The sequence below is a fragment of the Gekko japonicus genome, unplaced genomic scaffold (genome assembly GCF_001447785.1).
Source record: "Gekko japonicus isolate JY-2015 unplaced genomic scaffold, Gekko_japonicus_V1.1 scaffold1770, whole genome shotgun sequence".
In the NCBI taxonomy this organism is placed as follows: domain Eukaryota; kingdom Metazoa; phylum Chordata; class Lepidosauria; order Squamata; family Gekkonidae; genus Gekko; species Gekko japonicus.
The window spans coordinates 151937-165583 of NW_015174892.1; the positions used below are offsets into that span (position 1 = coordinate 151937).

The following is a 13647-nucleotide window of genomic DNA, read 5'->3' on the forward strand; positions in this document are numbered from 1 at the left end:
TAATCATATAATATATATGAGCAAACAATTTCCCAAACAATCCCCAGAGAGATGCAGCTCAGCATAGTAACCTGATTGATGGGTTACAACTTTCCCAATCAACCATGCATCTTCATGCCTCTGGACGTCTTTCAAAACCTGTCCAGCAAGCTCTTTCTGAACAACCAGGATTGCCCCAATCCCACAATTAAATGTTCGAGCCATTTCCTCTTCTGATAGGTTTCCTTCTTTTTGAAGCCAGGAAAAGATTTCAGGTATTTTCCAACTCAAGGCATCTGAAAATAGAATTGAATTTTAACAAACATTTAGACCAGAAGAGAAAAAATATAGTTTTTATGTTTCAAGCTTACATTTTTAATGCACTTTGCAAATGTAAAATCTATAAGCCCAAGAGCAACATAAGTTTCAGTGGACAACTGAGAGAGAAAATATTTCATTTCTAGCTTCCTTATATGCCTGTCTTCCCTTAGCCATAGCTTAAATATGCTGGATGCGTCTCTCTGATATAACTAATAAACTAGAAGAACTTTCTTGGGATACTTTTCACAGAATTTTTAGATGAAGATAAGAAGATAGGGATTCTTCTATGGCAGTTTTAAAACTTGCTCTGAATTTCTTTAAAAACTGAGTCTTCTGCAGGACAAAAGGTGGCAATTTTGGGTTTGGCAGACATATGGAAGACTAGGTAGAATAATCAAATACTTTCAGACACGAGGAAAAAAGCAGCAGAAAACTCTGTGGGATAATCATGTTATTCTTTCCCTCACATCACGGCATCTGCAATCTATTACCAAAAAAAGACGATTTGTGTTTAAGTTGAAAACTTGCATTGCTGAATTGCTCACTTTTTATACTGCTGCTGAAAACCCTTTGTCTTGAAAGCATGTTTGCTGCTTAGTGATATAAATGCCAGAAGAGAAATATTTACCAGCAAAGCAAGTTACTGTAGATACGTTTCTTTTCAGGTAAAAAAAAAATCAAATATCTATCATGGGGAGGGGAACAGTATTTGAGAAGTACATTTCATTATCATATTTACAGATATTCCTTCAGATTTCCTTACCTAAGACTACACCAAAGTTTCCAGGGAGGACACGTGGAATGTTTTCCAGTAACCCTCCTCCAGTGATATGGGCATATGCCTTCACGCAACCTGAACGAAGGACCGGCAACAGAACCTTGCTGTAGATTTTAGTAGGGGTGAGCAGTTGTTCTCCTGTGAGGACAAGTGGTCAGAGAATCACCACAGCACAACAGTAAATGCAGGCTGAAATAGGGTATTGTGGCCTTACATCAATCTTGTTGACAAATTATAATTAATTACAATTATCATATGGCAGTGTGTGTAGTATAGCCAGGAGATGCTACTAAGATTGTCTGGCAGCCAAAAGTTCTAGCTCTTTAGCGTTATGCACCACTAGGTAGCGAGCTAGACTTGTTTTTAAGGCACCAGTCGTTTCAGAGGCAGTTTGCCATTGCCTGCCTCTGCATCGTGCAGACTGTTGAGAATTAAGTATGAACATCATGGAAGTATATGACTAAGAAAAACATCATGGAAGTATATGACTAAGAAAAACAAACAGAAAGGTAAAACCACTCCAGCACAGAGTTGCCAACATCCAGGTGTGGCCTGGAGATCTCCCAGAATTACAACTGGTTTCTAGATGACAAAGATCAGTTCAGTGGAGAAAATAAGTGCTTTGGAGGGTGGATTCTATGGCATTATACCCTGATGAGGTCTCTCCCCTCCCCAAACCACACAATCCCCAAACTCCAGCAATATCCCAACCTTGAGTTGGCAACTCTACCTGAACCTAAAGCAAAATTTTCACCATTACCAGAGTTTCATTCAAAAGCACAGCCTTTGATACAAATGAAACCATTCCAGTAATTGTCAACAACTGATGACCAGAACTAAACTTTATCTTTTATCCAGAGGATCAAAAGGTTGAATTCACAAAGTTCTTACCCAAAGTCTGGTCCCCAGAGCCACCCACTGATGGAGAGGAAAAACTGAAAGGGGAGTTTTCAATGATCTTCCTCACAAGGCTAAATCCATTGCTGTGGATGCCAGAGGAAGCAATTCCAATAACAACATCCCCGTCGACAACTCTGTCTAGTTGGGGGAGCATTTGCCCCCGTTCTACGGCACCAACTGCAAAGCCACCCAGGTCATATTCTCCAGCGTGGTACATGCCAGGCATTTCAGCAGTTTCTCCACCTGGGGTGGGATGAAGGGGCATAAAAAGACAATACAAGGGTTAGATAAAAGTAGGTGTGGCCTTTATGAGAATCCTGGTTGCTGGTTTTCTACGTGCACAAAATATAGCAAGCTCAGCCAGTCATAAATGTTTTCTACTCCTTAAACAAAGATACCTGTTATGAAAAAATGTTCAGTTCTAATTTAGAGACAACAATAATCAGCTACAGGAAGGGAAGCTGACAATTAATAATCAGCTACAGGAAGGGAAGCTGACTAATGAACAACGGAGGGTTGTTGTTTTTAAAAGAAACTGTTTGAACTCTGAGGACACGCCTGTGCTTTTAGGGGAAATTTTGTTATGGGAAGAACCTATGATGAGAGAAAGAGAAATCAAAAAGGCCATACACTGAAAGGAAGACTAAACCTCACAGTCAGGGAAGTCAAATAGTAGTTCTTGATGAACTTTAATTGCTGGCTGGGAATCAAGTGTCTGAATGTTCCTGGGGGGGGGGATCCTTCATGCATATGGAAAATATACAGAGATAACTGCAGCCTTCAAATAACAGTATGTTCTAGGGAAAAGGCAGCACAAAGAAAAAAGAGGCCTCAATTAAGGCACACTTCAGTTTACCCCAGAGCAGCCCTTTGATTTCCTGTAGAAAAGTTGCTTCAGGTAACAAAGTGTAACTTTTATTTGAATTCATGAGAAGGAATAAGGAGTCAAACTGCAGCTAGGCACTGAAAGTCATCAGTGCAGGATATTTTATCCTCCATTTTTCTTCTAATGAGAAAGCTGTTCACTTTCCACACTTCCTTAAAAGAACAAATACCCACTCCTGTTCCCCTTTAATAAACACTTCAATCTGCCCCTCTTCGTCTTTTAAAAGAGTACACAGAATAAGTTCTACTTGAATGCTGATGTTCTCCAAGAATTCCCATGTCACTTCAGAAAGGGATGTATATGTATTTATTTATAATTCAGATTTATATACCTCCCTTCTCTGAATTTGCAGAGCTCAGGGTATGAAATGCTGGACAAAGTAACGAATAGTGTTCTATCCTGCTTCAATAAATATCTTGAGGGAAAGTGGCGTGGTCTTAATCTTCTCAGTGTACAAGGCTCCATATACAAGGAGATAGCATACAATTGGCTCCCATTTCTATCTCCTCACAGAAAGCATGTCACAGGGCAGGAACAAGGAGCTAACCTTGCCTGTTCTCTCTCTCTCTCCCCCCACCCTCCAACCAGCTGTCTTTTGCAGTACAGACTATGACCATTCATTGGCTATTCAATGTCCAACTGATACTTAGGTTCACACTAATGCAGACACAGCACGTGAATTCTCTTCAACAGCAGTTGCTTGTTTTTCAGGAAGTATAAAGCTTTTTTAAAAAATCCAGAAAGAAAGTAGCTTATCATACCAAGAAGGGCACATCCTGCCAGTGTACAGGCTTCAGCTATTCCGGCTATAACTGCCTGAGCCACCTCAATCTCTAGTTTCCCACAGGCGAAGTAGTCAAGGAAGAAAAGGGGCTCAGCTCCCTGAGCTAAGATATCATTGACACACATGGCAACCAAGTCTTGGCCAATTGTGTTGTGTTTGTTGCACAGTTGGGCAATCTGGAAGGAGAAAGGGGGGAAAAGAAATATTTTCAGAACTTGACATGATAGGTTGGATTCTCTGAAACCCCAGCAAAAGGTGCTGGCAAAGGAGGATCTTTGATATCTTCCCTGCCCCCCCAGAAGCCACCTGTGTGCCCAACAAAACACGATGCTGGGGAAGGCATGTGGATTAAAAGCCACACAAAACAGGCAGCTGCAATGTGGGGGACTAAGGCAGTGGAAAATCACCCTCCCTGCCTCTTGCATCTGTGGAGGGCTTCTTGAGCTGCCAGAAAGAAGGTATAGGAAGCAGCTTAGTATCCAAGAGGCTCCCCTTTAAATCGATAACTATGACAATATTATTCCCAGGAGACTGTGATACGCTCCTGGACAACTTTCACTTGTGGCGTTGAGACTTGAGAAAGAATTGGTTTGGGACTGTAGCTTGTGCCTTTGGACAGTTTCTCCAAATCCTTCAAGCAACTGTTCAATTGCTAATTCTCAAAGGGTTTTGCTGTATGGCTCACATCAGATGATATCACTGCAGTAAGGGAGAAGTCTAACTGGGAAGACGGAACAATGCTTCCATGGATGTGATTTGCAGGGAGCACTGAGCAGGCGATGGCTGAGAGAGGAGCAGAGGAGCAGGGTGGCAGAGCTCCTTGGGGAGGGACACTGTTAGAGGCATTAGTTCAAATTTAAGAGCGTGGCACAAGTAGTGGAAGGACACCACAAGGTGGAGTGGCCCATCAGGCTTTTCCATATAAGATTGCCAGCAACCTGGAGAAAAAATGTACATTTGACTCTTCCTCCAAGGAACTTGGGAAGACAGAAATAGTTTCCCAGTCTGCTGCCATTTAATTATCATAACCACCCTGTGAGGTGGATCAAGTTCCTTCTAACAGGAACATTTTATGACTGTCATATTGGGATTTTTGGAAACTTGCTGATGAACTGTATTTGGACATGAAAGGTTAGTGTCTTTTCTATTAATATGATTGTAAGATGTTAAAGTTATTGTGTGATCAGATGGAAGTATTCCTTATCTTTAGATTGAAATATTACTGATGAAGAGTCTAATCGAAACGGGAGCAGAGCCGGCAACCCATCCTTTTCATCTGGAAAGAGCTACCTTTCATCTGGAAAAAGATTTATTCTTTTAGAAGAATACTTTTCATCTGGAAAGAGCTATCTTTCATTTGGAAAAAGGATCATTCGTTTTGAAGTGGGAAGCTGTTTCATCTTATCCAGAAAAGGTTCATCTTGTTTATGCAAGGAAAAATGAATGGGATTTACACTTTAATTATTCTCTCAGAAGTACTGGAACTGGACTTATGAGATTCTTAATGGTTCTCTTGAACTGGCTGTAATACATTGCTGTTCTTTATATATAATTTTATACAAGAGACCTTTGGAACTTTGGTGAATATATAAATTAACTTTATTCTATAAACAGTGTTTTGATACTCTAACAGATCACTGTGCTTATTATAATTGCACCTTACAAAGATGCAAGTAAATCCATTCATGCCCTCTTCCTTGTTACCTTAAGCTTTGTTCCAACACCATCAGTCCCAGATACCAAAACTGGATCTTTGTACCCAGCTTCTTTCAAGTCAAAGAGGCCAGCAAACCCTCCAAGGTCAGCATTACAGCCTACCAATTAGAAGAAAGAAGGGCTTGTTAACAACGTGTTTGTTGAGTGCCTTTATAGAAGAAAGAAGGGCTTGTTAACAACGTAAGGTGTTTGTTGAGTGCCTTCAGCCTTAATGCTCAAATGTGATCTCGGGCTTGCTTTTTTCATAAGAACCGAAGAGCAGCCATGATGTATCAGACTAACTGGGACACAAATTCATGAAGCATTCCGCATCAGTCTAACTGTCCCCAAACACTGGCATTCAAAGGGTTCCATTAAGTCCATTTTCCCCTTCCTCAGATCCTGAAATAACACTGTAGAAAGCAAAGCACAGCAGAGGGACAGAATATCTTTTCCCATGTGTGTAGTTGCCAACTGAAGTATTATTGTACAGTCACTCAATCAGAAAACGATAGATGAGGAAACAGAATTATCCAAGGCCTGTTTTCTTCACTTTTATCTTACTGGATTTGGTGGTAGAAAATGCTATCAAGTAGCAGCTGACTTATGACAACCCTTTAGGGTTTCAGCACTAGAGATAAACAGAGGTGGTCTGCCACTGCCTGCCTCTGTGTAGCAACCTTGAGCTTCCTTAGTGGTCTCCCATCCAAATACTAACCAGGGCCAACCCTGCTTAGCCTCCAAGATATAATGAAATCAACCTAGCCTGTGCCATACAGGTCAGGGCCTTACTGGATTTACCTTTTGTAAAATGCACAATCAAAACTGTTGCCAACATGCGTTAAGGCATAGGTTATCAAACACTGAATAATTATGCCAAGGAAATACTTTATTAGATGTATATTTGCAGCACAATTAAAAAACCTGACACCTCAGGGGAAGACACAGTTAATACTAATTGTATATTATTACAATCCCTTTGTGAATATAGATATTAAGACCTCTGTCGTATATGAATTAATGACACCAAGAGTTTTAAAAAAATTAAAAGGAACACATTTTTTTCTTACCTGGTCTGGATGTGGCAGCTGCTAAAGGCTTAATTTTCTGAACCAAGGTGTTACCAGCTGCAATGTCTACACCACTGTCTTTATAAGTCAAGCCCCTAAAAGGGCAGAATAGCTGGTTATCAAAGGATGCATATGCAAAACTATTTTATAGGGCAAATGCAAGGCTAGAAAGAATGATCTGGAACTCTACCAGGATTGCCAGCTTTCATGCCTCTTGTGTGAGGCCTATTTCTCAGATGGTGAACTATTCTGATAAATCTGAGTTCAGAGATCAGTAGGTCTGTCCTAGTGCCTATGATCCCTATGTTCCTGCTTATGTGGTAATTTGGCTGGAATCAGCTCCCTGCAAACTCAAAGAAAGAATAGTGCAAGTGATGGAGTCTGGCTCTCCAGCGCACGCTTCTAACAGTGCACACAACAGCTACATTGTGATAGCTACAGATTAAGAGAGTGGCTTCTGAATATGCCCTAACAAGGAGAGATCAGTTTGCACTTGAACTCAGGATCCCCAAATCCAAATCTAGCACTCACTTGAATGTACCACACTGGCTGTTTCTAACAGGAATACAGTGGAGTGAGGGGAAGTGATTCTCGGCTTATTGAAATGGGATTAAAATGGAGAGAGATATGTTGCATATTCATGTCTGTGAAAGTACTGTTATGCTTTAAGTACATGTATTACCTGCTCATTTATTGTGCAGTCCTAGCAGTTACATCCTTTAAAGCCCACTGACTTCAAGAAGGGTGTAACTCTGAATTGGATTGCGCTGTCAAGAGACAAATCACTCAATAGCTTTCTAAGGGAGGTAACCATTATTTGAGGCTGAATAATGCTGAAGCCCAATCCAGAACTAATCAGATGGAAGCTGAGGCCTCTTGACATCTTTCTCAGCTCTGGCTAACCACTTAGAACAGGGGTCTTCAATATGGTCCTCATGGGTGACATGATGCCTGCCAACGCCTTTTCTGGTGATTGCCAAGTGTTTCTGGAGAGTGGGCAGGGCCAAGTAGGGCTTTCAACCAACAGAGCTTCTGGCTTGCCACTGGCAATCATGTTGGCTGTACAGATTTTTAAAAAGTTGCTTTGGCAGCAGCTGCCACCATAGCATAAGGATCTTAACTGTGTGACTAAAGAAGTATGCAGAAAATGTTTTTAAACAACATGATCATTTTAAAAGGTATCCTGCTGTACTGCCTGAAATATTGAAGACTTACTAATAAATGCATGACCTCACTCCCTGACTTTTGGTGGTGGGCTTTGCTTCCTGCAGCAGCATTTTGTGGTGGGTCCACCTCCTGCAGCTGCCATTTTATGGTTATGTCCACCATGCTATGTCAAAATTCCAAAGGTGCCCATAGGCTCAGAAAACTCTGAGGACCCCTGACTTAGAAGCACAGCTAGATCCTCCATGACTGTTCAAACACCATGATTAGTAGACATGTGGTTATATATGATGTGATGAGTACACTGGAAAATAAAATTTATCACATTGTAAATTGTATTACAGAGATTATTATAATTGATCAATACAGTATATTCAGGAGAAATATAACTAGATGTTGTGCCATGTTTAGTTTATAAGTTTATTTTATTGTATACACCAGATTAATACAGTATACTGATGTGATGTCTTTTCAAGCAAAGATAGCTTTACACCAACAGCCTTTCATATATTATATAAGATCATGTTTCCAAACAGTAGTACTTTTCTAATAGTTTAAAACTGACAACAACAGTCAAAAGAGGCTTTGATGGAAGCACTAAACTGATGGAAGCATTAGACTAATTTGCTTGTGGTGGTGTGTTTGTGGAAGACAGTTACTGAAGCAATTGTACTGGTACAAATATCTTTCTCCCAGTCAGTGTTTACGAGAATAGTCTCTATAAATACTACAAGAGCCTGTATTGATAAATATGTCCAAGAGTAGAACCACATTGCTACTTCTAGAGATGTGGCTAAACAATTGTGTGTAAGGCCAATGAAATGCTGTCTTGAAACAAGCCCTAAGAATTTCTCCAACTCACAAACCCTGCTTATTTGCAGAGGAACGTTTCAATTAAATGGAAACCAAAATAATGCTCTTTGCCAACTATTTGTTGAAGAATGGAAGCTTAATGAGATAATCGATTCTGCCAATATTCCTCACCAGTCTGACTCAGCATAATTAAAATTAGCATTTTCTGCTGGAAAAAATGTAAGTATAGTGGTACTCAGTACCACACATCCTTGGGCAACTCCCCAGAATATTTGAAAAAGAGCCAAAACCAATTGTCCAGTAATGAAAGGAAATACACCTCATACAATAGTTCTCCAGTATATCATAAAGGAAACTCTATAAAAGTAATTCTGCTGTTCTAGCTTCTCTCAAAGAATCTGGGCAATGAAGTTTTGAGTGGATACTGAGAATTCTCCCTTCCAAAGCTCTAACTTTCTGGCACAATTCCTAGACTTCTTGAGGAGCAAGCCAGGACAGATTGACTTCTTTAATACTTCTTTAATAATCTATCCTACAAATGCTAGTAAAGTTTTAAAGGTCTTCAGTAAAATAAATACATATGATTAGGAAATGAATTTAATCCTTGATGTTTGTTATTGAAATCACAAACAAGTCAGTTATGAATTCATTAGAATATTATTACACATTATATAAAGTGTAAGAACAAAAGGATACTAAATCATGCAATAATTATGTAATGAGATCTGATACTAAAATCTTTGGTTAACATAAAGTTAATGCAAATTCTTATGACAGATCTTCAGCTTCAGATAGATACCTGGATTGTTTCAGGAAAGCTATAGCTCGATAACCAATATCCTTTCTATAAATGGCACCACTGAAATGAATGACTCCTACACCTTTGTTGGCTTCTTCCAGTGCAGATACAAGATCCTTTTTGATTGCAGTAACAGTGAGGACTCTGCCTCCATTGGTCACCACTTTGCCACCTTTTATGGTTGTGCCTGCATGGAACACCTCCAAGCCTAGCTCTTTAGCCCTAGAAAATCCTGCAAGGTGACAGTGCAAGTGCAAAGACAGAAATTGCATTTTAAAAGTTGCCATGTATTTATTGTATGACCAAGCAATTGTGGAAATACATGAACAAAGTGACATACTATATGCATTTATATCAGTGCGTGGATTAGTACAGATCCACATGTCTCAAATCTGTCCATGAAATCATATTTCCATATCTGAAATACTATACTGTTAAATATGACTGCCCACAGAAACTGTGGTAAAAGTTGTTGACGAATCTCAGTATACTCTTGTACATTATTTTAGCTAGAGAGCATGGGACTAATATAGATCTTCTGGGTCCTTGTATGTTAAGCCACATGGCTGCCTTGCTAGCATCACATCAAAAGGAGGCCATAGACACAAATGCATGCAAACATCCTTACTCTCAACTCACCTTCTTCTGCCCTGTGCTCTACTTGCATTCTAGTAGTATAGCCTGCTTGACCAGGTTATCCTTATTTTAAAATTGTCTGTCTAGGAAAAAAATACACTGTTCCCTCTGGCCTTTCAAGAAGGTAGAATTCATGTTAAAAAAACAGGACACTGAGCATAATGCCTACAGTTTTTCACAGGGAAATTACACAGTAGGAGCCCTAATAAAGTACTTGGCCAAAGTACTTTTGTAAAGAACTTGGCAAAAAGTTTAATCCAAATCTCTATAGGAATATCACCAAGATGCTTTTCTTCTTTTACTTCAGGCAAGCATTATAACAAACAAGCAAAAAAATCTATTCATTTTAAATAAAACTTGCTATTTCTCAGTGTATAATCAGTTCAGCCTCCTCAAGCAGAAATTAAAGTTGCTGGTCCCGTGTGAGAAACCATCAATGGTTTTCCACTGGTTAAAACATAAGTGTCTGTCACTTTAGATAAACAGACAAGCTCAAAGAAACTCATAGCCTCTAGGTAATCATTTAAAGGTGGAAATGTACTGTATGCTGATCAACTGGCTACATGATTAGGTTCTATGTCTTAATTACCTACCTGTTATTTCCAAACCCTTGGCATAGGTTCCTGGGTAGCCTTCACTAGCCATAACCACTGTTACAGCTGCACAATCTTCATGCCAAACAGGCATGTGACCAGATAACTTCCTGTCAATGATTGCTTGTACAATCTCATAAAGATCATTCTTGAGCAGTGGGAGAATTACCTATGCAAGGATAAACAAAAGATAACAGATAGGTGGCCACATGTCATGAAATAAACATGAAACAAAGCTAGGAAATGAACCTCCAGGGAAATAAAAGGAAGATCATGAGAATACAGAGGAAGCATTTGAATTAGTGCTACATTGTTTACAAGACCTTACATATACTTGGAAGTATTGTATTTTCTTTTAATATCTGTGCAATCAGATTTGAGACAGAAATGGGTTAACAGACTGATTTTTGTTACCAATGTAATCATTCTTCTTATAGTCACTCACCTGACATTCAGGGTCACCAAATCTACAGTTGAACTCTAAAACTTTAGGTCCATCCTTGGTTAACATCAATCCAGCGTAGAGCACACCTAATTCAAAAGTTACAATATACTGAGGACCTTTATGAATTACTAGTCTTTCAGATATCTACAAGTAACTATATAACAGGTCTGCAGAACTTTTGTCCACAACAGTTTGTATTTATAAATTTTGAAACATTGTCACTGAAAAGACAACAAACTGTTTACCTTCTGCAGCAGATGTTTCACTGTACATTAGGGATAGGCAGAAACCAGGAAAATGTGGTTCAGTTCATGGTTTGTGGCGTGCTTCATTCATGAACCACAGACTGTTGCAAACTTTTAGCCGCCCCAGGCAGGTCATTTCCCCAGAAAGCACTTTCCTAGGAGCACCTTCTTTGGGGGGCCGTAACTTGGGCCTCGTAAATCCAGTCCTTGACAGACTTGAAGGTCAGGTAGTGGAGACTCAGCTGGAGATCTGCTGTGAGTTTGGTGTCTCTAGCTTGCACAGGATCTGTTCTATACACTCCTGAACCCATGCCTGCCAAAATGACTGCCAGTCAGCTGGCATTTTGACAGGTGCAGGAAGTTCTGGAGTGTACAGAATGATCCTGTGCAAGCTAGAGACCTGAAGGACATGTAAAGGAGCATCCGGGGGAAGTCTGCTGCGAGTTTGGTGTCTCTAGCTCGCACAAGATCACATTCCTGAACCTTCTGCCTGTCAAAATGACCACTTGTCAGCAGTCACTTGACAGCCGCAGCTTTAGGAGGTTCAGGAGTGTACACAATGGATCCTGTGCAAGCTAGAGACACCGAACTCACAGGGAACCTTCTCAACAGATATTTCAACAGTTCAACAGATATTTCTAAGCACAAGCTTGCCAAATACCAAAATATGTATCCAAATTTTTCAATGAATGCTGCAAAAAGTCTCTCTTAGTGAGCTCAAAGCTTCCTCCAAAGTGAAAAGCACGTGCTTTGGAGTCCTCACTCTTAAAACTTTTGTATAATTAAGGAGGACTGATATTAATAAAGGGGTTGTGCAATATCTTTTGTGATATATTAAGAGACGATACTTAGATGTTTTGATATATGATTATTTCTATGTATTAAGGCATATGATAAATAACATATGGTGAATAAATTGTAAAGCTACAAAACAAAAAATATATAAAAATTATTTGAGATTTTTATAATCGTCTGTAGCACAGTATTTGCTGATTTTTGGTATTTCCCACTTGAAAAACAGCATCGCTGCTTTGAGTTCAGGGAAAGGTGTGCAGTTGCCCCTCTCCTTCCCCCATCTCTACTCTCCTGCTGCCCCACAAAATTTCCCCATGGCCCACCAACCCAAAATTTCTGGCTATGGGGCTACTGGAAGGACATGATAGCAAAAGATATGACAGTACATCTCCCACTTACCCGTGTAAAGGATACCCTCTCTTCTCATACCATCAACTGTTTTCTGAAGAATAGAATTTCTGATTTTCAGAAGCAGATCCTTGGATAGCTAAGAAGATATTATTTAAAAATAGCATTTTAATAAGTGATGTTTAAGTTTTCTTGCATTATTTCATAGACTATTGTGGGGGTATCTGTTCACAGATTCAAGGGTGACCCCAGGAAAAAAATGGGGATGGGCAAGATCTCTGGAATGAGGCAATAGGTCACTGGCCTGACTTTCTGCACTACAGGGGGACAAATACCCCTATTGCCTTCTCCCGGGAACCTTCGTGTATGAATTATTCATGGGAGGTAACATAGCTGAGTGGTATAGCATACTCTCAGCCTACCGATAGTCGAGGTTCAGTACCAGGAACTGGCTGGGAAAGATTTTTCTCCAAGACCTTGGAGAGTCACAAGAATAGACAATATTGGCCTAGATGGATTACAAGTTTTGATTTAGATGGTCATGTGCAGAATTGACGACCTGTAGGCCGTTAGTTTTTTCTTAATCTTTAAAATCCAAGACTACCATTAATCAAGTCTTCTCTGATAAATAAAAAAACTTATGTAACAATTCAGCAGTAAAAGCATTTAAGGGACAATTCAGTCCCCCTTGTTGTACCTTTCCCTCCCCCTCCCACATCGCCTGCTCTGATTGTAGAGTATTAAGTGAAAACGTAGCTAAAGTTAACTAGTTAAACAACTGGTTAAAGAGACAACTTTGCAATAATTTTAAAAAATCAACAGAAAATACACAATTAAAGTAAGGTAAGGACTTCCGGTTGATGGCAGCACGCTAGCAGACTCATCTCCCGGACCTCCCGGGGGTGAAGCTGCGCTCCAGCCGAAGGAGGGGGTGTACAGGCTCACTACTCCCCCTGGTACTCAGTTGAAGGGACCCTGGCCATGGAGCTCTTGAGAGGTTGCCTCTTCGATGGCGTCATGCTGGAGAATTGAGGCACCTCTCTGCTCTGATGGTTCTTCATGCTGAGAGACTGAATGGACTAAGTGACGCTGACCAGGGCAAGCGCAGGAGATCGAGCGTGAAATGGAGTGCAAACGAGGTCCATGGACCGATTATGAACGTGAGTCGTTTAAGCATTGATTAAAAAGAAAAGAAGCTCCCCACCCCCACCCCACGGAACAGAAGATAAGGCGAGCGGGGGAGGGACGCCTCCCAAACGCATAGACTTTAGAGCGATTGAGGGGGGGGAGCGGAAGCATAAACGGTTAAAACTGCTAAGGAGTACTTACCAAGGCAAGTGCAAGCGTTTAAGCGCATATTCAGAGACTTTCAAAAAGTTTGCAAAAGTAAACAAAG

General features: G+C 40.3%; 1 protein-coding gene across 1 annotated transcript in view; it reads right to left on the minus strand.

Moving 5' to 3' along the window:
- Nucleotides 1-13647, minus strand: part of LOC107121925 (trifunctional purine biosynthetic protein adenosine-3-like) — a 41160-nt gene that overhangs the window by 12062 nt on the left and 15451 nt on the right. Inside the window, exons 8-17 of the mRNA XM_015424936.1 lie at nt 12303-12390; nt 10864-10949; nt 10419-10587; nt 9190-9421; nt 6414-6508; nt 5353-5462; nt 3626-3824; nt 1970-2221; nt 1064-1216; nt 72-275 (exon numbers count right to left, since the gene is read on the minus strand). Of these exons, the coding sequence (XP_015280422.1) occupies nt 72-275; nt 1064-1216; nt 1970-2221; nt 3626-3824; nt 5353-5462; nt 6414-6508; nt 9190-9421; nt 10419-10587; nt 10864-10949; nt 12303-12390 (1588 nt within the window). The remainder of the gene's footprint in view (nt 1-71; nt 276-1063; nt 1217-1969; nt 2222-3625; nt 3825-5352; nt 5463-6413; nt 6509-9189; nt 9422-10418; nt 10588-10863; nt 10950-12302; nt 12391-13647) is intronic.